Source organism: Girardinichthys multiradiatus, chromosome 18 (assembly GCF_021462225.1).
Source record: "Girardinichthys multiradiatus isolate DD_20200921_A chromosome 18, DD_fGirMul_XY1, whole genome shotgun sequence".
Classification (NCBI taxonomy): domain Eukaryota; kingdom Metazoa; phylum Chordata; class Actinopteri; order Cyprinodontiformes; family Goodeidae; genus Girardinichthys; species Girardinichthys multiradiatus.
The window spans coordinates 26,236,587-26,264,549 of record NC_061810.1 but is presented as its reverse complement, the minus strand read 5'-3'; the positions used below and the strand labels follow the sequence as shown (position 1 = coordinate 26,264,549).

At 39.5% G+C, this 27,963-nt stretch overlaps 1 protein-coding gene across 1 annotated transcript in view; it reads right to left on the bottom strand.

Annotated features, from left to right (window-relative positions):
- Positions 1 to 22,470, bottom strand: part of tlcd2 (TLC domain containing 2) — a 35,199-nt gene extending 12,729 nt beyond the window's left edge. The window contains exons 1-3 of the mRNA XM_047391543.1: positions 21,565 to 22,470; positions 21,005 to 21,087; positions 11,556 to 11,638 (exon numbers count right to left, since the gene is read on the bottom strand). Coding sequence (XP_047247499.1) covers positions 11,556 to 11,638; positions 21,005 to 21,087; positions 21,565 to 21,743 — 345 coding nt within the window. The 5' untranslated portion in view covers positions 21,744 to 22,470. The remainder of the gene's footprint in view (positions 1 to 11,555; positions 11,639 to 21,004; positions 21,088 to 21,564) is intronic.
- Positions 22,471 to 27,963: the final 5,493 nt, after the last annotated feature.

Sequence of the window (27,963 nt, the reverse complement as noted above, 5' to 3'; positions counted from 1 at the left end):
ACTCATCTCTGATGGTGATGAGTCTGCGTACAGATGGGAGGTGGACCATCTGTTGGACTGGTGCAGCCAGAACAACCTTGAGCTCAACGCTCTAAAGACAGTGGAGATGGTTGTGAACTTCAGGCAGAACCCAGCCCCACCTGCCCCCATCACCCTCTGTGACTCCACAATTGACACTGTGGAATCTTTCCGCTTCCTGGGAACCATCATCTCCCAGGATCTCAAGTGGGAGCCAAACATCAGCTCCCTCATCAAGAAAGCCCAGCAGAGGATGTTCTTCCTGCGGCAGCTGAAGAAATTCAACCTGCCAAAGACTATGATGGTGCACTTCTACACAGCCATCATTGAGTCCATCCTCACCTCCTCCATCACCATCTGGTACGCCGCTGCTACAGCCAAGGATAAGGGCAGGCTGCAGCGTGTCATTCGGTCTGCTGAGAAGGTGATTGGCTGCAGTCTACTGTCGCTCCAGGAACTGTACACCTCCAGGACCCTGAAGCGGGCAGGGAAGATTCTGGCTGATCCCTCCCACCCCGGTCACAGACTCTTTGAGACTCTCCCCTCTGGCAGGAGGCTGCGGTCCATCCGGACCAAAACCTCACGCCACAAGAACAGTTTTTTCCCATCTGCCACCAGCCTGGTTAACAAAGCCCGGAAACCACCCTGACACTCTCCCTTTCCCCCACACCCCCCCTTTTTTTGCTGACAGGACACCTGTAACCTGTAACTCTATGTGTTACATTAACGCTCAGCTTGGACTCCTGCTTTACTTGCACTGCTTTACTTGCACAATGATCACCTGCACTGTTGTATTGCTCTTGCATCTTATACTGCTCTATATTTACTCTCACTCACTTAAAACTGTGCACATATATTTATATTATATTGTAGATATGTTTATACTGTTTAATTTGTACTGTATTGCACCGACTACGCCAAAACAAATTCCTTGTATGTCCAAAAACGTACTTGGCAATAAAGCTTTTCTGATTCTGATTCTGATTCTTTCAGCTCATTAGTACTCAGTACATTAAACTGCTACAGCTATGGGTAGGGCAACGCTTCTTTAGAACGTGGCCATAAACAGACAGGAAATGGTCCAGTGAAGTTGATAAAAGGAAAGCACTAGGATATTCAGCACAGACATGTCAGCCATATGGTGTCCCTAAAAAATGGGGTGATTGGCAGATGGGAGGGTCTGACAAAATGGCTTAAAGTTCAAAAGATGAGGGAAAGGGAGTAGGAAACACTAGATAGCAATGATCACACACGGGGCAATTCCAAAGTTTGAGAAGAGACATGAGGTTATCTTGGGGTGTTAAATGCTATCATGAGGCCAGTCTGCTGACTGCTGCACAACAGGCCCCTTCAGAGCCTTTCTGTCACACACATCTGATGCTCACAAAAACACAATTACTATGATAAACACGGTTAATGAGAACTGTGTGGCTTTTAATTTAGATGAGCGAACGGGCTAATCGGATGAAGAGAATGCATTACTTTCCTCTTACTGAGGCGGCATCTATGACTGAATGGCGAATGTTTTTATGAATGAGGCTTTCAGAGGAAGTGAGTGTGAAAAATTTTTTAAAACATGTCATCACTTCTTAGGAAAGCCAAGAGATAGAAAATAAAACCCCAAATGTATTTGAACAATGACCCGTACAATGGCAGGCAGAACAACAAAGCTCTTGATACCAGATGAGGCTCCCACAAGCTGTAAATCAATCACATGGCTCCTACACATTTTTCATGTTTAAATTCCAGACATTTTCAGACACAAATTCCCAGAGTTCTCAGTTCCTCAGCTCTGGAACAAACTCCCTGAAAATCAGATGTGCAGACGCTGGTGGCTCCTTTGGATCAAGATGGAAAACACTGCTGTTTGCAGCACTTTTCCAAAATAAAATAACCTAAACTCTTAGCCCTGTGTAAAGTTTTTAAATTTATGCGAAGAAGTTTAGATGCCCATAACATTTTTTAGGACAGAATCTAAGCTTTTGAACCAAGTCTGGGGTGAAGTTAATTTTTGACTTGACTTCAAACAAGATCAACCTGTAGAGGTGACACGTTGATTCAATAATGTGAGGAAATTCCTGTTCGACTGTTTATCTGTTGCTTAGATCACTTTGTTTCATGATGCAATTTCAGTGTAAAAAAATAGCCATTTGTTTAATCTCTGATCTATTACAAAAAGGTTGGTGATCAGTTATAAAGCCTCAAAAGGTCCTAGACCGCATGCAGCAATACTACAGCTAAGTGACAAAATTAGGTTTGTTAAGACACAAACAGTGAAAGATTTTTTTCTACCAACTACTTAGTTTCAGTGTTGGGTTATTCCTGCTCTGACCTACTGGCACACCCACCGACACTCCTTTAAACTACATGCTGTGACCCAGGATTTCCCACAACAGCTGGGTTTCATCTAAGTGTGTTTAACATCTCTTTCATGCTTTGGCCCTGCGTCATCAGGTGTGGTGCCACTGTACAACACACCCACAGTTCTCAGCTTGTCCAATCCCACTAATAGACGTTTACGTCCAAACAAACACAATCCCAAACCAGAACCTCCTTCCTTTATCTTTTTTTTTGTTTTTGAGGATGATGTGGTTTCTGGTTTGCTTCTTCCTTGGACCTGGTTCTGCTCATTTTGTCTCCTCACCCTTTTTTCCTTTGCAGTTTTGGTAGTTTTGCAACAAACTTTTTAATGTATAAAAAGGAGCCGTCTTCTCTGGTACATTTTGTACTGACCATGCATCAGTTCATACCCGCCTTGGGGGCATTTCATGCCTGCTTTGAGAACCGATGATTTAAAGTAATCTTTAATCATCTAATTGCTTCCTTTTAGGGTGACGTGGTTAAGTGTGTCAGAAAATAAATTCATTATCAGGATGTCACTAAGAGTTATTTTGGTTTGTTTGGGGGTCATAATCACTCCTGTGTCATAAGAATAAACAAATCTACATGGGAATCAGAACCACTGACAATTGTGTAAGGCTTCATTCATAAAATATGCCAAAAATAATATAAAATTAAACTATTAGTAACATTTGAGCATTGTTATGTTTACTTATCGTTATTTATCACAGAGCAAAATAAATAAACAGGTTGTCAGTGGTTCAGTATGTGGATATTAAGTGATTACAGGTACAAAATGGAAGTTGGATGAGATGAAATGACAATGCACAGGTCCAAAATGTAGGTGCAAATTATTTAAGTATACACTAGTGTGTATGTGAGCAAATCTTACATTAAAGACACATTCTTGTAAATTATACATTTATGGTTTTAAATTATTCTTGGGGGTTTTCTTAAATTTTAAATTGCCAAGCAGTTCCTGGACATCTGATCACTACTTGTGGTGATCTAGTCCTACAAGTCTTTCATGGTAAAATGCACAGTTTGCTTCCTTTATCATTATATTTTGATTTGCTCAAAACTGACCTACTAAAAGAAAGTCACACCATAAACCTCTAAAAGCATCCCCTTCAGCAGAAACAACGCCATGCATAAATGATTGATTGTTTTTGTTTTTGCTCCTTTGACAACAATGAAACATTTCTTACTCCACTTTGAACAAGCAAATGTGACAAAAAACCTTCCCATACAAACCTGATGCACAGACGTATGTACTATTTGTAGGGGTGCAGAGTGGGTGGATGGGTAAGAAGGGGAGAAAATGTTTGGAAGCCATACCAGGATCCAAGGGTGGAGAACAATGCAGCGTGTGTTATATATATAGCTACTGTAGACGGGTGGGTGAGGCACATTTTAGATCTCTTAAGGGGTTTTGTTGAAGTGTGAGATGCAGTATCTGCGTTGTTTTCAGCTGAAAGGTTTTGCATACATATGAATCTCTTTTAAAGATTTCAGTCATCATTAAGCTGTCTGCTTGGTCACAAGCCTAAGTTAGACTTTTCTACAAATAAGCTGATGTGAAGACTCCTTTGATTAATTAACTGCATTAAAGTTGTCTCAACTGATTCTTAATTCATTTTTGCTGCACAGAAATTAATAAAAGCAAATAATTCTGTTAAGCTGGATAAAAACCTTATGAGGTTAAAGAGGAGAAGGCTAAGGGACTAGGGAGTAAATGCTCTGGGTTGGTTTTTTGTAGACTGTAAAAGGTCCAATTGCTGCCTGTTAGCGGGCAAACAGAGAACAGAGGGACAAAACTGATTTGAGTCGTTTCTACATTATTTAATTTTCAATAAGAGAACATTAGACGTAGCTGCTACTCACATGGTTTCCTCCTTGAAAAATTCGTCTCTGTAATTGGCCTCTGTGTGGAATCGCTCTTCTTACTTTTTTATTTATTTACAAGCTCTGTATTTCCAAGAGTCAGCAGAAAATGAGGCTAAAGTTAACCCAGTGCCATTTTTTACCCACCAACAACTTTGGTTCTTAACCAGTGAGAAAAATCCAGCTTTGAGAAAGTATTCACTTAAAAAAGTACTCACTTTTTAACAGTTTGTCAGGTTATAGCCACCAAGATTGCTGTGCTTAATTGAGATTTTATGTGATAAACCAAGAGAAAGGAGTGCAAATTTATGAGGTGGAAAGAAAACCATTTGTGGTTTTCAAAATTTTTGATAAACAAAAACCTGAAATGTTAGTATGCATTTATATTCAGTCCTGTTTACTTTAACACGCCAAAAGAAAAACCGATGCAACAGATTCAGAAGTCATTTAGGTAGTTAATAGGTCAACTGTGAGTAATTCAATCTTGATTTATTAAAATTTTTATTCAATTTCATTTTAATTAGGGTAAAATTATCTAAAACAAATTAAAAATCGTATTATGGGAAATGTTAGGTACGTCTCTTAATAACCATGCTTTTTAAATGCACTTTAATTTCATAGTACAAGCAGACCTGGGTGCACCCAAATCAGCTTTTAATTAAATTATTGACCTATGCTAAATAGAGCAAGTGTTTTCAAAGAAAGAGTGACCAAAATCCTGTTCTTATTGCTGAGAATGGAGTAAAGAAACTCGATGCCCATCTTTTAATAAGACAAACGTGCAAAATTCTTTTCAAGATTTGGATCTACAATGATTTGCACACCGCTTTCAATTTGTTTGTTAAATTGAAATATTTCATGCTTAGTTTACTTTTGAGCAGGTAAAAAAAAAAAAAAAAAAACGTGTAATGTTTTTTGTGATTTTAGATGTTTTGTCCTGCGGATACTTTTGACTTGATGATCTTCACCCACGTGACAAAAAGATTGGATACACTAATGTCGATCAAAGCATATTTGTGATGGCCTAGTCAAAGTCAAGACTGAAATACAACTGAAAATCTGAGGCAAGAATTGAAAACTCACATTGACAGAGACTCGTCATCTAATCTGATTATACCTCAACTGTCTTGCAAAGAGAAATGGGCAAACATTTCAGGCTTTAGATGTGCAAAGCTGGTCGAAACAACCAAGAAGACGTCTAACTGTAATTGCAGCAAAACAAAAGACGCAAAGGGCACTTTTTTGGATTTTTATTTGTAAAAAACGTGTATCGCTGCCTTCTATTTCACAATTACGACCTACTTTGTATTCCCTTTGGCTCATTGATTCATGTCTTGTATTTATTATATACCTGAGCACAATGTCATCTCATTGTCACGGTGTGACCTTTTGGACTTTGGTTTTGGTGTCTTGTGAGGGTTTATTTTGTCTAGATGTTTCTATTTTGGTTTTTGCATCAAGTTTATTTGTTTATTTTCCTCCCTCTACCATCTCCTTGTGTGTATTGTGTTCCTCTAACTCTTAGTTCCTTTTGTTGTTGCTTTCTTATTATTTTTTTGTATTATTATTATTATTATTCACCCTTGGATTCTTATTTAGTATCTCTGTGTTTAGTTATGGTTAGGTATTTGTTCTTATTCCAGCTTTAGTTATTGTTTACGTTTGTTTATTTTGTAATTTAGATTCTTATGGGCTCTTGTTTATCGTCGTCGTCTTCCGCTTATCCGGACCGGGTCGCGGGGGCAGCAGACTGAGCAGAGACGCCCAGACGTCCCTCTCTCCAGACACCTCCTCCAGTTCCTCCAGGGGGAGCCCGAGGCGTTCCCAGGCCAGCCGAGAGACATAGTCCCTCCAGCGTGTCCTGGGCCGTCCCCTGGGCCTCCTCCCGGTGGGACGTGCCTGGAACACCTCCCGAGGAAGGCGTCCAGGAGGCATCCGGTATAGATGCCCGAGCCACCTCAACTGGCTCCTCTCGATGTGGAGGAGCAGCAGCTCTACTCCGAGCCCCTCCCGGATGGCTGAGCTCCTCACCCTATCTCTAAGGGAGTGCCCGGCCACCCTACGGAGGAAGCTCATTTCAGCCGCTTGTATCCGGGATCTCGTTCTTTCAGTCATGACCCAAAGTTCATGGCCATAGGTGAGGGTAGGAACGTAGACCGACCGGTAAATTGAGAGCTTTGCTTTTCGGCTCAGCTCTCTCTTCACCACAACGGACCGGCACAGTGCCCCCATTACTGTGGCAGCCGCACCGATCCGTCTGTCGATCTCCCGCTCCATTCTTCCCTCACTCATGAACAAGACCCCGAGATACTTAAACTCCTCCACTTGAGGCAGGAACTCCCCTCCAACCTGAAGAGGACAAGCCACCCTTTTCCGGTGGAGTACCATGGCCTCGGACTTGGAGGAGCTGATCCTCATCCCAGCCGCTTCACACTCGGCTGCGAACCGCCACAGCGCATGCTGTAGGTCTTGGCTAGAGGGGGCCAGCAGGACCACGTTATCTGCAAAAAGAAGAGACGAAATCCACTGGTCCCCAAACCAGACCCCCTCCGGCCCTTGGCCCTTGGCTGCGTCTAGGAATCAAGGAGAAGGGTTGCAGAGCCCACGCTGTGCGTGGAGGCGATCCCGACTATTTCTAGTCGATATCTCTCGACCTCCTGCACTAGCTCAGGCTCCTTCCCCCCCAGCGAGGTGACATTCAACGTCCCTAGAGCCAGCCTAAGCATCCGGGGATCGGGCCGCTGAGGTCTCCACCTTCGTCCGCCACCCAATCCTCTTTGCACCAGTCCCTCACGGTTCCCCCTGCAGGTGGTGGGCCCACTGGGGGATGGCCTCGCGTCTCTCGTTCGGGCTTGGCCCGTCCGGGTCCCGCGAGGAGCAACCCGGCCACCAGGCGCTCTCCGACGAGTCCCGACCCCAGGCCTAGCTCCAGGGTGGGACCCCGGCTCCGCCGTACTGGGCGACATCACGTGCCTCGATATTTTGTTCTTCATGAGGGATTCTTGAACCACTCTTTGTCTGACCCATCACCTAGAGCCTCCTTGAACCGCCACCTTAACGTGGTGGAGGGTTTTGAGTGCTCAAATGATCCTAGAGGCTATGTTGTCTGGGGCCTAAATGCCCCTGGTAGGGTCTCCCATGGCAAACAGGCTCTAGGCTCTTGTTTATTTCTTAGGTTATTGTTTTTGTTTCTATGTTTCTCTGTTTACTTTAGTTCATAGTTATTCTAGTTCTTTATTTCCTCCTCTGCTTTATGCGCTTGCATAGTTTGTGTTTTCTGTTTGTTTATTCCTTTAACTCTTCCTCAGCCTTTGTATTTGTTTCACCTGTTCCTTCTGCTCCCCTGCCTCCCTGTCACACCTGTTCTCAGTTCCCTTGATTACCTGCCTTCGTCTTTCCCCAGTATATTAGTTGGTTTGGTGTCTCTGTTCATCGCTGGTTCCTCCCGTTCTCTACCCACGTACTTGTGCTGAGTTTTTCCATGTTCCTGCAGAACCATTCTTATAAGTTTTTTGCATCTGGACTTTTGTTTGTATCTGCAGTCCCTTGATTGGTTTCTTTGGAAAATCTCTGGAAATAAGGCTGAAGACCTTTTACAACATGTTGCTGCCCAGCTCTTGTCAGCACTTTGGTCCGAATCAAAACCACATCGTGAAACTCATAGCAGGATAATTTGTTTGTACTGCAGCTGTGTTTTATGTTTGCATTATTCATGTTACCTATGCATCTTTATAAATAGGTACCTAATTATGTTGTTCTATGAACAAAGTGCGATTCTTCTGCCTTTTTGCAAGATGTTATAATTATACACTACGTTAAGAATCTGTGTCCCCAACCTAAACAAACCCTTTCCAATATAGGAGGTAAGGTCCCTAGAAGAAGAAACACTGTTTCTGTCAGTATTTTCAGGTCTTCCTGTTTCCTAAATGAAGCACAACATTATGCTAGACAGGAGTGGAATAGGATTGAGTGACTGTGGCAGGGCCCAACGTTTTCCTCTGTAATCCCAATTTCAGACACACAGACAAAAAAAAAAGGGCTAAAACTTTCCATGGAATATCTGACTGTTATTGCTCCTGGACTGCAATAACAGCGATCAGCAAATCTCACCTCAGACCGCCTGCTGGTTCAGTGTTTGCTTATAAAACAAGCCAAACCCTCACAACAGACTTCAGACATGAAGATTCAGCTCAGCTATCTCTATGTGCAGATTACTGCAAACAACCTAAACAGGGAGTTACAAGGGCAATAATATATATTATAGGATTACAGTGAGGTGACGCAGGTCAAATAGGGAGTAGCCACGAGCATAGGTTAGGTTTAAGGTGCTGCCTTTACAATGCAGCATCATTTTTATATAAATTACACTACAATGGTTCATGATGTTCCAACATTAAAGCGCGTGAAACAGAAGTGGGAACAACTGGTATGTGAAAGGTGTTTTTATTAGTTAGGTTTAAACAAAGACCTGTGCAGCTTGTGCTGTTTGTCAACATATCAGCAGAGTCAATTTACTAGAAAGAAAATGCGCCATTTTTTTCCACTGCTGTCACAGATTCCAACACTTTTCATTCAACGCACACCACCACATTTTCCAGGTCAACTTGGCTGCTGACTGCATGGCAAGCTGGTTTTATTTGTTTTGGTGCAAAACTAATGGAAAAACAACACTCCAGGGATGTTGCACATTTTGCCCCTGGGCTGCATGGGTTGCTTTGTGAATAAATTAATAAATTTCTGCATGCAAAGCAAAATAATGTTTTGAAACATAGACATAAGTAGTCAGTATAGACCTGTATAGTATAGAACATGCATGATAGTCAAGGAAATACATCTACATTGAAATCCAGTAATAGACCTTGCAGGAAAGTCTGAATGAGAGATGGTACAAAAGGGTAACAAAGAGGATAAAGAGAAGAGGGAGCTCTCTGAGAAGCCCACATGAGAGACGAGTCTCCATCCCTCCCACACTCCTAATGACAATCTGAATCCTTCTGGCCTCGCCAAAAAAGCCCATACACAAGTCTCCCCAGAAAAAGAACAAGACTTTCAATGAAAAGCAAGAAAGCCATCTTCTCTGTGAATCTTACAGGCTTCACAAGGGCATTGCTGGGGCAATTTTCCCAAACCAACACATGGTTTGCGTCCTAAAAATGAAGTACAAAAGGTAGGAAGTGTGTATTTCTGATTTGAGTAGATTTAACTGGATTGTACAGCAAAACTATAATGCACACATTTAAATGGCAGAAAGCTGCAGATTTCGCACCAAACACAGAACCCATTTGGCTGGACATTCCCATGCTCTTTGTGCTTGCACCAAAGTCAGCAGTTTAGAAATACTGCTTAGAAATGTTTTCCATGATGACACACAAGGAAGCAGTGTGATTAAGGAGTTGTCTTACAGGTCAGCCTCCATTCAGCTCAAATGATGTAATTAGATGCTTATGAAGCCATGACATCATCTGGGCTTCCCCAAATTGTTTAAAGGCGTAGTAATCTAACTGTATGTAAACGTCTGGATTTGGAAGAATGTAATAACTAAATATCAAAAAATCTCTTTTTGTTCTTTCATTTAGCAAATAGTAATAGATTATTTTATTCTTAACTGACCTAAAACAGGAAACGTTTGGTCTGATTAAATTTCAGACCAAGGAACAAGGAAGAATATGTCTTTTAATACAGTTAATGTAATTATGTGAAGAGACAATTGGCCAAAGGAGACAAATAATTTTGTAGTTTTGGTGTTTTTGTACCTCTCGTTTGGGCCCAAAAAAGGCAATCTACCACACGATGTTTTAAACCGACTGTGTGTTAGTTGAAGATATACCCGTTTAACAATTTAAAGTAATTTTCCATAAATGACTCTCTAGACACAGATAGCTTACTGGTATTAAAGTATACAAAGTCAGTCAGTCAGTCATTTTCTACCACTTATTCCATAGTGGGTCGCAAGGGAGCTGGTGCCTATCTCCAGCAGTCTATGGGCGAGAGGCAATACACCCTGGACAGGTCACCAGTCCATCACAGGGCAACACACAAACAACCATGCACACACTCATTCATACATCTAAGGGCAATTTAGAGTTACCAATTAACCTAACAGGCATGTCTTTGGACTGTGTGAGGAAGCTGGAGTACCTGGTGAGAACCCACGCATGCACGGGGAGAACATGCAGAAATACCCCCGGCCGGGAATTGAACCCAGGACCTTCTTGCTGCAAGGTAACAGTGCTACCAACTGTGCCACCGTGAAGCCCAGTGTACAAAGTTACGGTGATAAAACTGATATTATCCTTCATAGTGATTCTATACTTTTAAGTCCTTTAATTCGATGCCAGAGAAAGTACTGGAGTGACTGGGCGTTTTGCACTTATACGGAGAATAGAGAAATAGAGCGCTGCCCCTCCCCCACCTGGTTCTGTTTGTGAGTCGGCTTAAAGAGAGCTACTGCAAATGTCTTTTGCTTACAAGAAAATCAAATGTTTGAATTTTTTCTCAGTCACCAAACACAGAAAGTCATGGTGTGGAATATAAAGGATGGCCAACCATCACTCGCACAAAAGCAAAGCTGTTTTAATGCAGCTGGCAAGCTTTGAGCAACGTCTCTCAGAATTTCTTCCTATTCCATCTTTTATTTTGAAAAACTGAAATAGCTCCACAACTACTGTATTTTGTGTAAAGAAGAAAATAAACATACTACCACTTAAAAATATGTATATACGGTGCCCACAAGGCAAATTTAATACCTGAAATAAACATTTAAGGGATTAAATTAAGTGGTGAGAATTACACAACAATAGAATCAAGATCAACAAGGCCTTGGATGTAGGTCACATAACCAGGGGTGGAAAAGGATAATAATCCATTCACCTTAAATTATTTCCACAGTGTAACCCAACTCCTCCACCAGGAAAATGTCTGTCAACATGGGAGCCTGCTGAGGGGCACAATAACAACTTACTTTAACTGGAATATGATAACAATTGAAGAGCAGATAGAGCAGTAGCGTGAAACTGGTGTGGCTGGGTGGAGTTTAATGTTCTGAGAGTGCGAAAAGAGATTCAATGCGTGAGAGTGGCGTTGAAGGGGGGCGGTCACACAGTGGAGTGATTGTCTCTTTGTTCCTCCCTCTCTTGGATCTTTGTAACCAGAAGAAGATTTTTTCACATTGCTTCTGTCAAGTGCAGCATTATCTAATTTACCCACTGGGTAATTATGCTATGTTGAAACCATTCGGGTGACCAGTGATAAAAATATTGTAATAGTGTAAGGCATCTTAGCCCGAGTTGTTTCTGTATGGTTGAGAGACCTACCACAATGTGGTGAAAGAGAAGCTCCCAGGACTGAATCAGCTTCTGGTTGCACACCATGTCAAGAAAGTCATAGATGAAGTAACCTGTTAGGACAGAGACAGTTCAGCCAATGTTAATGACATCTTCTGGGTCAGTCAAGCAATTCATTAGCTAACCAAAAACACAACAGATTGTTTTGACACAGCCAGCCTTGAGCTAATTGTGTAGATCGGGGGCTTTTAGGGGGGCTGCTTTCATGAGGGCAGCGATGGCAACCAGGAGGCTTCTTAGAGAAAGGCTATTCATATCCACCACCCGCTTCTCGCCACCAACTGTATCCATGGAGACAGCTTTTGCGAACACTGGAAAAAATGAGGAATTGGTGTTGGGGAAAGCAGAGAGATATGAAGGAACTTGAGGCTGTGGTGAGAGGGGAAATCTGACACCTTAAGGTTGATGTGACAACAAAGATTAAGGAAAAAAAACAAAACAGAAAAGACAACACAGCCACCTGATGCCAGCGAGATCATATAATTTCACCTACCTTTTAATACCTGTAAAACATTTACTTTCTTTTTGCCAGAAAGAGTCTGTCATAAACAGGTGCGGGCTGGTTTCTGGTTTCAAGACATTCCACGGTTTTAAAAAAATGTATGTTTTTAAAAACACTAAAATATTCTTCAGGTTTAGACTTCATCCACTGAGATGCAAAACAATTATATATGCACAGTATCTATAGTAACATGTCCTGCTTCCCACCTGTTGCTGTGAGCTGCCAGTCTGTTGTCTATATGGACTAAATGATGGCAAACCCCAAAAAAGGTGTAGCTGAAGCAGAGAAGCAATGTCAGTGGTGTGGTCGTTTTTTCATGGTGTCAGAAAGGTAGGGAGTTATGTGTAATGTTGGTAAATATTGGTTTTCCGCCAAAACAGCAATATTGATATTGGATGTCAATATCAGGACAAATTTTCATATCGGTGCATCCATAGTTGAAAGACACGTTTTAGCTCCACAGATCTTACAGACCAGGTAAAAACACATTCAGGTGCCATCGAGCTACACTAGGCAAATGCTTCCCTCACCTCGGGATGCTTGAAATAAAAAGTGAATTTGACGACATTGCTTCCAGTCTGATTGATTTGGCTAAAAATGATCTTGTACATTATCTACAGCAACTTTTAGGTACTCATATATCATTGAGATTTAATTCCTAGATGGTCATCTAATCCTCTCACATGCAAAAAAACGTACTCAAATAAATTAAACGTGACCTGTATGCAAATACAGTGCCAGGTCAAGATGCGGTACTACATTTAGTGATGCCAATACCTACTCACTATACAAAAGAAGATGTGCATTAAACGCAACACACATACTTCAAAGACGTAACAGGACTTGATGTTCCACTAAATCCCCTCATTTCCTCATATGCAGACCCATGTTTATCAAAACGCCCACATGCATGGCAAGGTAGGAAACTGTGACAAAAGCTCAAGGTCTTGTTTTGAAAACCAAGTTGGTAAGAAGCTAAAAGAGCTATTGTGTATTCTGGTAAAATAACAGCCTACTGCAGGCTCACTACTCGGAGCAGATAGCCTGGCTAAGTAACAGGTTAACATTAGCTTGTCAAAGTTCCAGTATTACTTTTAAAGAACAGAAGGGCAGAAAATAATTTTGTATATTTACTTAATCACTACTTCTAAATTTAAATTGTATTTATTCTTTATTTTTGTTGGTCTTCCATTAACATAAATGTATTTGTTAAAGACCTTGCGCCGACTTTAAATTTAATCATAGAATGTAATACATAAGGTTTCATTTGGATTACGACCTTGATCTTAAAGATGTCCATAGCAAATTATGACCCAAAGTTAGAAATATAACGATTATAATGTAAAACTGATTTAAACGAAGACTCTGAACAAACTTACCTTTGCTTTCTCACTTTTTTAACACTGTTAACGAACAATGAAGAAGCTAAAACACTGTTAGCTGGTAAACACTGTTTCACATCATGTTTTAATACTGATTCCATTAAGCTGTATTATTTCTGTTTATGGTCATCATACTGTCTGAATCTCACGCCTCGTCAGAGTATTTCACTCACAGAAACAGCCAGTAACAGGCCACAAACCCTAAAAGTCGTTGATGGTGCCGTGAATGAGATTAAATACTTTTGCAGCAAGAAAAGCAAGTATTTAGTTTTTTCAATAACATGGTGTCTGATATCGCAAAGAAAATTTTGATGATCACAGATCAGCATCCAGCAGTGAAAAACCTCATCATACACACAGGATCTCTTAATGTTATGAAGCAACAAAAATTAAAATCTTTTCATTTGCAGAACAAAGGTCAAGGTTTGAGTATCAAGTTTTGTTTTCAGTGGACCTTTACCAACAATTCATTATGGAGATGAGAGATTCAGAAGACTGCTGATGCTTAAGAAACAAATGGCTTAAAGATTTAAAGATCAGTGTACTTTATCAACAACTCTAATGGTTTCTGGTAACGCAGGCATTTATTAAGCTTTTTGTCTTAGTAAGTCTGGAGCACAACTCCTTACTTCAAACATTTTTATTCTGTGAATCACACACCAGCTGCCTTTCCCACAAACAAGAGACGACAAGAAAGTCCACAACAACTGATAGGATGGAGCTATGAAGGACAACCGCGGCCTACTGTGATGAAGAATGAACCATGGAGGAAAGATGACACATAAAGAGACTTCTGCAAAGATGACGCGCCTGTTTCTATTCAGGACGTTCCAGAAACTGAGACTGTCATGAAACATGAGACTGTCCTACAACAACAGAGTGTCTTCAGTCAGAGGCTTCTTCAGATGTGCTGTAAGACGGAGCGCTACAGGAGATCCTTCCTGCCCACAACCATCAGCATCTACAACGGCTCTTTGAAGAAACCCACATAATATGAGCTATAACAACATTTAATTCCTTTTGGGATAATAAAGTATTTTTGAATTTGAATTTAAACAAATTGATATATACAGGGTCCAAACAGTAAGACTACCAGCAGTGATTATTTTCTGGAAAAGCTTGAGCCCCCTAAGGGTGAATGATATAAAATATCTGTGCTACATAACAGAAAAAACTAAACTATTAGGAGAATATAACTTATAAACAACATATTTCTACAGAAATAATGTCAGCCACTAAGTCACGTAAACTGGCTCTATTAAACATGCCTACATTGATAGAGTCAACACCACCTTCTTTCCTGATTTACTAAAGTGTAAAAAGATGTTCTTGGCCAAATTTGACTCTTTTGAATATCTGGTAAAGTGTAAAGGACCCTGCTCCAGCCAGTTGGTCTTCAGTCACCTGAAGAACATTTCCAAGATTAAAGGACTAATGTCCCAGCAGAATCTTGAAAAACTCATCCATACTTTTATTTTTAGTCGAATTGATTATTGCAACAGTGTCTTCACAGGTCTGCCTAAAAGGTCAATCAGACAGCTGCAGCTGATCTATAAACACTGCTGCCCACGTCTTTACTAAAACTAAGAAAGTGGAGCACATCACCCCCGTTTTAAAGTCCTTACACTGGCTCCCCGTATCTCAGAGAATAGACTTTAAAATACTTCTGTTAGTTTATAAATCACTGAATGGCTTAGCACCAAAACACATTAAAGATTTAGTGTTGTTGTACGACCCTTCCAGACCACTCAGGTCTTCTGGTTCAAGTCTTCTCTGCATCCCCAGAATCAGAACCAAACATGGAGAAGCAGCATTCAGTTCTTATTCTCCACGTATTTTGAACAAACTTCCAGAAAACTGTAAAAATGCTGAAACCCTGAATTTAAGGTTAAAACCCCATTTGTTTATAGTTGCTTTTGAGATTTCTATTTAAACTTTTAACTGAAACATTATTTTTTCATTCTATAGTCCATCTTTCCTTTATTAAGCCACTGCAATGTACTTTTTAATGCGTTTTCTTTCCTTATGTTTTCATCACTTGTTGGTGAAATGTGCTAAACACATAAACCTTCCAGGCATTTAAGGTAGTGTGAAAAAGATAAATGAAGCACCAGCTTTTCTTCTTTTTATGAGACCAGAACTTTCTATAGAGGGCAACAAATCTACACAAGCACTATGTGCACATGATTGGGGCTTTCCTTCCTTAAACAGGTTAGTCAAAACCACATGGGTTCAGCCAGATAAATGACTTTTAGGATGACTGCTGGAATGACTTTAAATCTGATTAGGACATCTGCCTTTCACCATGGCTTTTTTTTTTATTCTCCATGTCTGAATAAAGCAGACTTTTAATGTATCACGCGTACTTTTACTTAACATATTTATAACTTGCATTTCCCCAATCCTTATAGATTTCTCATGTTGGATTAGAGGTAACCCACCATGTGATTCTTCTGGTATTAATTTTGCACATTCATCATTTTTCAGTTTGTTAGTTTGGCTTGTTTTGTTCCCGACTTACTCAATAATCTATTAAAGGTCTACTGTAAAAAAAAAAGTGGTTATGTGGTTAAATGTAATATCTACCAGCTGCAGGTTGCTCATTATGTACTCTAAGGAAATATGGTAATGTGTCTCAAATAAATATAATCTACCAAGAGAAAGCCGTTCAATTATTTTGCTTCGATTGGGGGGGGAGGGGGTCAAAAAAGGGATGAGGGCCACAACCAATAGAAATGTGGAGTAAAATAAAAGCCTCAAAGAATTATACACAATTAAATTAAAACACCAGATTTAAGGCTTGTTTTGATTATTTATCTACATTAGCCATCACATTTCTTAACTACATGTAGGTCAGAATGGAGGAATGAATTGGCAAAGGGGTGCATTGACCTGGAGCCTTTTTAGTAGAAATGGACCTATAAATAAGCTGGAGGCCAGAATCAGACAATCTTACACTTGATGGGCCCTGATCGATAATTGGCTGGATAGAAACCAAAACCTAAAGCTGTGTTTAATGTATAGATACTTTACTTTGACACAGAGAGAGAGACAGCTCTGTAACCTTGTTTGAATATATTTGTTCAACTATTAATATTTGTTTAGGTTAAGGTGATTTTAAATTTATGTATAAAGTAAAAAAAAAAAAGGGATTTTGTTGTTAAATATAGTTATTAAAGAGAACATCTAATCAACAAAAACAGGTAAAGCTGGTCAGAGCTTCAAAAAAAACTGGTGATTGTTAATCGGCCAGAAAATCGCTGACCCCTGCGGCTCTACTTTGTACACACACTGAAAATTAACAATATTTGGGACGTGTAGTCTTAAGTACTGGAAAAAGTCTCCCTTCTCCAAGGGGAGAAGCATTTATTGTTTGTGACTGAGAAGTTTGTGGCTTGGTGAAAACATTTATGCAAGAACGTAAAAACAGGTCTCAACAGGTTTCAGAATCATGCCACATTTCTGATGGGACGGGTAAAGAGAAGTACTTGTGTGGGAGTTTGTGACTCCCCGATTCGGTTACCACCGATATCTGATGCAGACATTCTGCATTGTTAGACTTTTTGATTTACCCCAATGCAATCAGTGACATCATGAGTTTAAGTGTTTACACCTGTTTCCTGGGACGGATTATAAAGCCCTTTACTAAGCTTCACAAACTAGCGTAACATTACTGCTCCTTGTTGATCCAACTTCCAGCTTGCAGGGCCAGGTTTCCCAAAGGAACGTCAAGCATCCGGGGAATCCTTAAGAGCACTTTCCGCACAACATGAACGCCCACCCAAAATTGTTTATTTAACGGAGGAAAAATAAAAAATGTTGCTCTGAGATGATTAGAAATAATACTGAGAAAAACAGGGCAAGGTTGGATAAATTATAATGAAATTAGGCAAAATGTATTTGTACAAGTTTGTAAAGTGGTTTATAGAATGCATGTTCACTGAATTATCCAAAAACATCCACGGATATATAAAAAAAAAAACATCCTTATTGCGTTCTTGTGATGACTACCCTCTAAATTTCCTTCTAGACACACTGTAAAGGCGTTTACATTCAAAGAGCTTATTCCTTTTTACAGATGCATAGTTCATATAGTTTATTAATGTATTAAATAATTATTTTTTTTACAGCGTAAGGCACCTGCCTAAAGTATTTATTTCCCTTGAAACACAGACAAACTGTGTTTGTTACTTGGGATTTCATGTGACTGACACAAAGTAGCATAGTACAACTAGTTTTTGCCGTAACTGGTGCTGTATCCCTGCAGCACGATGGTGCCACCACCATGTTTCACTATGGAAATGGTGTGTTCAGGGTCACGTACAGTGTTTGGTATTGTTTTGAAGCTATGCTAAGTTATTTTTCAAAGCACAGCCTTCAGCATAGTTGCTGTGTACCCTACATGTCTTGTGGCAAACTGCAAACAAAACTTCTTTAACAATGGCTTACTTCCTGCCAACAGATTCTCTCACCCGAGCTGTGGATCCCTCCATCTCCCCCAGAGTTACCATGGACCCCTTTGCTGCTTCTCTGAAAAATGCTCTCCTTGCCAGGTCTGTCAGTTTAAGTGAACAGTCATATCTTGTGGATTTGCAGTTGTGCCACGTTCTTTGGAATATGCTTGAGATGTTGTTTAATCACTTAACCCTGCTTTAAACTGCGTTAGACCCATCTTACTCCCTAACCTGTCTGCTGGTTTTCTTGGTCTTCATGGTGCCGTATGTTTTCTAACGTTCCCTAACAAACCTCAGAGGGCTTTACAGAACAGCTGGATTTTTAATGAGGTTAAATTTCACACAAGTGAAGCCTATTTACTTATTAGGCGACTTATGAAAGCAGTTGGTTACACTGGATTTTGTTTAGGAGTATCAGAATAAAGAGGGCTGAATGCAGATGCAGCTTTTTATTTAGTTTATGCAGTTGTGCTCCTATAGGCTTAGGCTGTTGGGAGGACATAATGGTCACTTTTTACTTTATGTTCTTTCTCTTTTTTCTCTTCCTAGAAGCTACATCTGGCCTGGCATTCAGTTTAGCTATGACCGCTTCCTGGTCGGAGGGTTACATGCATGCTTGGTATGAGGGATTATTGCAAAGTAAGCAAAACTATCAAAGCGACTGTCCACTGTTGCTCCATACTCATCCAGGAGGAGGGAATGTTGCAAGCGACTCGATGCAATCTGCTGGGTTTCCTTAGACAGAAAACGTTTTAACCAGTTTGAATAACAATGGGAATCTGAGTGTATTGTTTGATAACTGGGATCAATTAGAATGTATGTACTTGACTCCGAATCTGTCTGTGTGATTGGTTTGAATTGACATTTTTTGGTAAACTGCCTTGAGACGACATTTGTTGTGAATTGGTGTTATATAAATAAACTAAAATGAATTCATTTTATTTTTTTAAAAGCTGGAAAACCATGTATAATTCTCTTGTGGGCCAATCACATAAAACTGAAGTTCATAGTTGTAAGCGGTCACACTGTGAGAAAGTTCCAGGGGTATTAATACTTTTATAAGGCACTGTACATGGCAGCAGAAGCCTTTAGTGATTCCTTATGTGATTAAACACTTCAGTGTCTCTTTTTGTGCAGTCAAATCACCCGCTGCTTATAGGCATCACTGATTAAACCTGTTCAGAGCCAGCACACTTAACGGGATCGCCGAGCAGGCGACATTTGCATATAATTTACACAGACCATCAGCTAGTCGCTGTCCTTAAATTGAGCAGTAAGCACGATATGTGTCCACCTTGATCAGACATCTGATAGCAGGGTTGTTTTGGTGCCATGCAGTGATGAGGTCAGTACTGAATGAATAAACTCAATTAACCTTATGCAAATGTTATATTTAAGGCTGAACAGTACCCAGCATGTGACTGTTAGTTCTTTTTACTGTTGGGTAATGCTCTAGTCAAAGAATAGTGGCACAAAAAGCATTTATAGCTCTCATAGAATGGCACAGCTTTAAGGTGCTTTTACTCAGATTCAGAGACGTTACAATCAAAATTATCCTATTCTGGTTGTAAGTCGGAAACTAGTGGGCTACTAGTCATAGTAGCGGTGACCACTATTAGCAACATGTTGATAAAAGCATATTTTTGACGGGTATATAGAAACACTAAAGACATATGATCACAAATTTGCGATTGCCCAATACTATGTGAATCTGGTTTAATGTGAAACTGTCTAAAGTCCAAATAGACAGTTTATGCATGTAGCGTTGCCTTGGGAAACGTTGAATTTCCAAGATAGCATTTCAACTTTAGTGCATTTTCTGTCAGATTTTTCCAATTTTATATGAGGACCTGCAATATCCAAGTAAAAATCGAATATGTCATTATAGACAAAACAGTTGCTTGTTAAAGACAAGGAGCAGACAGTGTAAAGAAAATGTATCGGAAGTGAACAAGAATTAAGAATGCCTCCTATAGAAGTTACTATGCTACACAAAACCCGGTGCCTTATTCCAGGGAAATCACAAATTGCCAATTTAACATTTGGAAAAGCCAAATTATTTACATGGCTACTGTCAAGTACCGTCACCAGAGTAACCACAGTTTTTTTTTGGCTGTAGAGTAAAAAGTAGCGCAAGCACCTGTTGCTGAGAACTGCTGGTCAGCTGGCTGAAAGAAATCTAATACACGCTTTTCTTGTTAATAAAAGAGGCAATCGTGCCTGTTTGGAAATATTTCCAATGAACAAAAACACGGAAAGTCATGGTTTGGCATCAAAAAGAGCGTCATGAATCACTATTGTAAAGCTAACCCTATTTTGAATTCACAGTTGGCCGTCGACAGCCGGCTTGCTACCTGAGAAGATAACTCGACTAATTAATAAGCTAGTATGAGCTTGTTACGCTCCCAGTGGCAAACAGGTAGAATGGCAATAAAATAATAGTCACCACTACATTTTGCAGATGTAGATTCGATATTTATTTTACCAGCAGAAGCAGAAGTAAATGATATTTTTCTAATTTGAACAAAAGTAATTAGATTTTTCAGTTAGATTAGATTTTACTTTTCTGCCCTGTGATGGACTGCCGACCTGTCCAGGCTCTAGCCTGTCTCTTGCACAATGACACCTGGAGAAAGGCAGCAGCCTTAACGGCAGTTGTACTTTGTTTAGTGACGCTAATGGTTAAGAATCTACACTAATTTATCAACATTTTTCCTTACAGCATTGTGCACTTATCTTGAGTCACACCTCAACTTTTTATATGTTGCTTCCAACTACTCTCTTGCATTTTTAATAGCTTTTGAGCAATGCTAGGCAGGTCTTTTAAAAGTCTTTAAAGATTAGCTGCAAACCATCTTCAGGAACATCGCTTAAGTCACTTGTGAATCACTCAGGCAATAAAAAGGCACTTCCACTGAAATACAAGCAATAATCCTCGGGATCAACCTCTGAAAAAAAGATATATAGGAGTAACAGTTGCAGCGTTTGGCATCTGAATGAATAATTTCAGAAGTAGCCGGAGGGAACAGCTCATTCAGGATAGGAATAGAATAAGCACACCATCACATTAAGGCTACTCACCGATGGAAAAGGACACCAAAGCATGTGAAAACACAGAGTGAGTTTCTATCAGATCCTCAGCCATCTGTGGATGACGGAAAAAGCTGAAAAGATAAACAAAGGTTCCAATAAGCCCAATAAACGAGATTTATATATAGAGTTATTCAGATTTTCTAGCATAAAATCAACACACAGTATTCCAGAGGAAGAGCCCCTGTCAATTACAATGATTGGTTATACAAAGGTGGTGGGGGGGGGGGGGGGTGGTGGAATCCATAGGTTGAACTTTAGATCATGGAGATGAAGCCTCAGGTTATCCTGATCCCTGCTGGTCAAACCGTCTTGATCCCGTTATTCAGAAAGTTTGTTGACATATGAGGCTTATAGCCTGCGCCAGAGTAAGCGCCTATCAATGGGTTGTTTTTTTGTGTGCCTTGCATTCGTGAAATTTCTGCACCACGTCAGTCTCTCTAAGTGGAATAACGGGAATGTCTGGAGCAGATATTCCTGATTTAGTATGATGAATGACTACTGAACTACTGCCAGGTTTAAAAGATACACGAAATACGGTCTTAACTTACCAAAGCACAGCCCAGATCGCCGTGATGAAGCTGTGCACGGATGATGTGGAGATATTTCTCCATTTCCAGGAGTTCCTGCTGGCAGACTCCGGGATGTGAAGCCTACCGATCCCTGCGTTCACCAGCCTGAAAAAGACCACCGAGCTCCCGGTGGTTGCAATCACTGAGCTGAGCTCCATGGTTGAGATGTTGGTAGATGGTCTGTGGGTGATGGTTCAACAGGCCACGGCAGTCCACTGCGAGTAGGAGCGGAGTGAAGGCGTCGGAGCCAACCACAGATCCACAGAGGCCAGACAGACGGACAACAGAGAGAGTTATTTGGAGACCGGAACCGAGGAGATCAAGTTAACATACCGCTTGCTTTCTAATATTTACTGATCACTGGGAATATAAAGCAGAGGACCGAAGATCACACGGTTACGATCCAACAAGGAGAAGACGAGGAGGAGAGGGTGGAATAAAAAATGATTTCCCGCTGATTCGTACTGAAGGCAGGGCGGTGTTCCTCTGAAGAAGCGCTCCCTTGGTCGCAGGTAGAACCGGTCAGCCTGAATGTAGGTGTGAAGTCTTGTTTACAGTTGTGAAACCGCTCTTTTGAGAAACCTCCCCCCGCTCAGCTTGTGTAACTTTTTGACATCAACGGCTGCATCTCCCCGCCCTACTACAAAGGGGCGTGGCTACGAGCGCTTTTCACGTTGCGTTCACTTACAGTCGGGAAAAGAACTCCAGTACACAAGCGGAACCCAGTAACAAAAAACTTAAGTAACCTTTTTGTTGGGTTTTGCTAGTTTCCATAAAATCTCCAATTGAGATGTACGCTGTAGCGAAATGGCCCAGGGTGCTACTGTGTAAGAGGGCAGCAAGACTGATTGAAATAACAAAAATAAAGAATTACTTGTCATTCCTGCCCTGAATGGTTTTTCTGTCACTCATGTGCTTTGGCACCAAGCTGTGTTGTGCAGTGTAAGAGAAAATGACTGGGTAAAGATTTGCCTTTTGGCACTAAAGGGCTATTTCAATGGGCTGAAGGTGACTTCATTTTATATGCAATAGTAAAAAAACAAAAACAAAAACAAAAAACAAGAAAAAAACATCTGTTCTTGTGAAAGCAGATTATTTTACACTGAACAAAGGTCTTTGAAGTACAGTTTAGGATGTAGGTTTTTTTTTCTTTTTCTATTTGTTAATCAATGCGTCCAAACATATTTAGACTGAGTGTATTATTTATGGATGAACCAAACCTCAACTGAATTATTCGCTCGCTCCGAAAAAATAAATAAAAAGTACACGCAATTTGGATGGAAAGAATTTTCAAAAATATTTTTTTTCTTCCAGAACTAAAAGCACTGTTTGCATGTGTTTGAAAACTAGAGGACTGTTTTTAACCACAGACCAATCAGTGTTAACAGGGCTGTAGAAGTTTAGGACTGGCTGCAGAATCACTTACCAAATTGTACTTTTCAGTTATTTGGAGATTCTTTTCAATTTAAATTATGGCTTATAGTTTCTGTTCTGAGAAATGTTGACCTTGAACTTTGAGGAATATGTGTTCCCACTGCTTCTTATTTGATATCCTTCTCTTTATCAAATGTCAGTATCTGATGTCTGACACCATTTCCTTCACCCTCTAACATGCTCATTAAAATATTGAAATAATAAAGTAATTGGAACTTAATCCGATTAGTTTTGGTCTGTGGATTACATTTCCCCAAAATACAATATTTACTGTTTGTATTTGGGGATTATGGTTACAATAACCATTCAAAAACAAGGGGGGTTAGAATAATGGCTCTATAATGAATTCTGCTCTTAAAGTTGATCTTCTGCCGTTTGTTCAGCTTAATGCATGTTGCATTTCAAAGCATAGCACATTTAGAGTCATAAAGTCAGAATGAAAGGGAAGAAAATGGAAGGATGTAACAAAATTGAAAAAATACAATTTGACCATTGATAAAAGAGATATACAAAGGCAACGTAATAAAATCAGACATGACAAATCAATAAATAAAGATTTAAAAAAGACTCAAAATATTCTGAAGGGTTAATCGTAGTCAAAAACAGAAATAAAGTAGATAAACAAATAATAATAATGGAGACAGTCTGATTATTTTAAATGAAGAGTCATTGAGAGGAACCAGAAAACACCATGCTCTATATGAAGGTGTAAATTACATAGAGCTCTTTAACGCAACGTACCTCATTAGACCAGGGACCTCCGTGGATTTAAGGAGAAATTAGTTTGTTTCATGTGTGACGGTAAACCACGCAGGACAAACTCTATTGTGTGATTTTATAGCAACAGATCATCATATACCTGCACTGTTTGAGCCTCGGGTGCTCTCCTGTGTGTTCTGGCGAACCTTTCATTCAACAAAACGCCTGCCAGCGGACATTAATGACTGCTGTGATTTTTTGAGATATTGCGACACCCTTTGGCCAAGAAACGTATAGCATTACAACCAGCAGCAACTTAATACAATGCTGTGCTCGTAGGCTCCGAAGAAATGAAAATATTATTACATCGTTTATTTTATTCCTAAAGACACTGCACAGCTCTAAAAACGTGTAAATTGTCATTTCTTTCTTTTTTTTTTCCAAGCATGAGATGTGTCTATTGCTTCAATAACTTAAGTGTGAATTTTAATGTTTCTGCTATTTTAGGCATATACTTTCTAAATACTTTAATGATATTGTTTTAATCTATTTCTTGTATGTTACTGTACTTTGTGTTTTTCCCCTGTAAAAGCTCTGTGAATTCCCTTGAATATAATACATATATATATATATACATATATATATGTATATATATATATATATATATATATATATATATATATATATATATATATATATATATATATATATATACATATATATATATATATATACATATATATATATATATATATATATATATATATATATATATATATATATATATATATATATATATATATACATATATATATATATATATATACACAGTACAGACCAACAGTTTGGACACACCTTCTCATTCAAAGAGTTGTCTTTATTTTCATGACTATGAATATTGTAGCTTCACACTGAAGGCATCAAAACTATGAATTAACACATGTTGAATTATATACTGAACAAAAAAGTGTGAAATAACTGAAAATATATCTTATATTCTAGGTTCTTCAAAGTAGCCACCTTTTGCTTTGATTACTGCTCCACACACTCTTGGCATTCTGTTGATGAGCTTCAAGAGGTAGTCACCTGAAATGGTTTTCCAACAGTCTTGAAGGAGTTCCCAGAGATGCTTAGCACTTGTTGGCCCTTTTGCCTTCACTCTGCGGTCCAGCTCACCCCAAACCATCTTGATTGGGTTCAGGTCCGGTGACTGTGGAGGTCAGGTCATCTGGCGCAGCAACCCATCACTCTCCTTCTTGGTCAAATAACCCTTACACAACCTGGAGATGTGTTTGGGGTCATTGTTCTGTTGAAAAATAAATGATGGTCCAACTAAACGCAAACCGGATGGAATAGCATGCTGCTGCAAGATGCTGTGGTAGCCATGCTGGTTCAGTATGCCTTCAATTTTGAATAAATCCCCAACAGTGTCACCAGCAAAGCACCCCCATACCATCACACCTCCTCCTCCATGCTTCACGGTGGAAACCAGGTGGAAACCAGATTTCCACTGGTCTAATGTCCATTCCTTGTGTTCTTTAGCCCAAACAAGTCTCTTCTGCTTGTTCCCTGTCCTCAGCAGTGGTTTCCTTGCAGCTATATTTACCATGAAGGCCTGATTCACATAGTCTCCTCTTAACAGTTTTTCTTGAGATGTGTCTGCTGCTAGAACTCTGTGTGGCATTGACCTATTCTCTAATCTGAGCTGCTGTTAACCTGCAATTTCTGAGGCTGGTGACTCGGATGAACTTATTGTCCGCAGCAGAGGTGACTCTTGATCTTCCTTTCCTGGGGCGGTCCTCATGTGAGCCAGTTTCTTTGTAGCGCTTGATGGTTTTTGCGACTGCCCTTGGGGACACTTTCAAAGTTTTCCCAATTGTTTGGACTGACTGACCTTCATTTCTTAAAGTAATGATGGCCACTCGTTTTTCTTTACTTAGCTGCTTTTTTCTTGCCATAATACAAATTCTAACAGTCTGTTCAGTAGGACTATCAGCTGTGTACTGTATCCACCTCCTGCACAACACAACTGATGCTCCCAACAACCATTTATAAGGCTTGAAATCCCACTTATTAAACCTGACAGGGCACACCTGTGAAGTGAAAACCATTTCAGGTGACTACCTCTTGAAGCTCGTCAACAGAATGCCAAGAGTGTGCAGAGCAGTAATCAAAGCAAAAGGTGGCTACTTTGAAGAACCTAGAATATAAGACATATTTTCAGTTGTTTCACACCTTTTTGTTCAGTATATAATTCCACACGTGTTAATTCATAGTTTTGATGCCTTCAGTGTGAAGCTACAATATTCATAGTCATGAAAATAAAGACAACTCTTTGAATGACAAGGTGTGTCCAAACTTTTGGTCTGTACTATATATATATATATATATACTTTCTACTTTATCTCCTTCAGGTCTGTACTTTATGTCAGCTTATCTTTATTTGGTACATTTATATTCAGTATGCAGAATTACCTTATGTCTGTGTCGTTTTTTTTTAAGTGATATTTGTTGTTTGATTATTAAAATACATGATTGCTTCAGATTGTCTTAATAAACAAAATAAACATTTTGACTGGTGGGTCAGTTGAGCGCTGATCCAACATAAACACAAACTATTAATATAAAGTATTTATTATAATCAAACGTCAAAGAAAAACAGAGAAAAGTAGGTTGTAAGGGGAGCAAAGTAATTATCCGCGCCGCGTCTGGTTGCCAGCACAGAATTGGCGCATGCGTGTTACAAGCTTTGCAGGCTACCAAACAACGTCAGTCCGCCCTGTTTGAGTCTGCTCCCTACCAGTCACCCGTCGTATGACCATAGGAAAAGGCGTTTGGATTGTGGTGGGAGGTGTTAAAGTAAATCAATAACGATCGGCCAGAGTTTGACATCTAAGTTTACTGCAAAAATTAGTTCTTGATAATATACATATACTACCGAAATATCATCTTATGAAAGCTCTTGCTGTTAATGTACAGAATGGATGCCCCTATGTTGAGCAGATTTAACAACGTTAAAGCCATTTTTGACCCACTTACTCAAAATGTAGAGTGATCAGATTTAAATGGATTATTTTATACTTACCAATATATTTTGTAACATTAGGTTTGATGTTTGTTAAACCATTATGCAATTTTCTAAAATTAAAAAACAGGTGATTTTGAAGATTTACCTTATTTCTTTCAACCTCCCCTCTAAAAAAAACCGATTGTAACTTTTGATAAATTTAAATGTTATTTTAAACTGACTGTATTGTATTTTTTTGTTTTCAGGAATTGTATAAACTCTCTTACATCGCAAACAGTGTCCGTCATTAATGTAGAATATTTCTGTCCAGGTTTTACCTGTCCATTGAATGTAGTTTTTCAGGTAAGCTGGTCTCAAGCCAATAGAATGCCTGAAAACGGCCTCTTTGAATTTTCACGGAAAAACAAAAATAATATTCTTTAGAAATTATGGCTTCAATGTAAAAACACAGGTTTGAGTGGCAGTCTATGGAAAGTTAAGGTTTTAAGATGGAAGTGGTCTGGAGCAAAAAATACAACAGCAATAAAGTAGCCTTTCAGATGAGTTCAGTTTTTGTTTTATAGAATTTGTCTTCTGTCTGTCTTTAGTGTAGAATAACTCTGTTCAGGTTTGAGTTGTTAGTACATATATATATAAAAAAAAATTAAACCAGAGTATTTATTCTAGTATATTTAAGTATTTAGTTAATTTTACACACAAAGAACCATAAAACTTCCTGACACATACAAAAACAATATTTAGGGCAAGAAATATAAACTGACCATACAAATCAACTAGAGCATTTAAACCATCTACAGTTTAACTCTTAGGGCATAATACCCACTCAGGCCAGATTCTGATAGGTAAACCATCCCATGGTTTAATAAAATAATTGTGTAGTAAGTTTTTAAGATGGACCCAATCTGGCATCAAGACAAAAAAGTCCCATTTGCCCGAGTTTTCAGAAATTGATTGAAATTTGTTTTGAATATAAAATAATCCATAATCCTTATCAAGTCTGAGCACTCAAATTATTGCAGCTACAGCTTGAACCAGTCAGACAAAGGTAGTGAAAACTCCTGATATTCAGTGGAATATTCCTTTTTTGAAGTCCAGAATTTGAAGCTGCAAATGGCTATGATGTTAATCCTTACAACATTTTAAAGTTGGCATCGAACCAACGCCGTTTTGGGGCCGCTGTCTTGGAAACGCCCCTTAAAAGACTTTGCACACCCCGC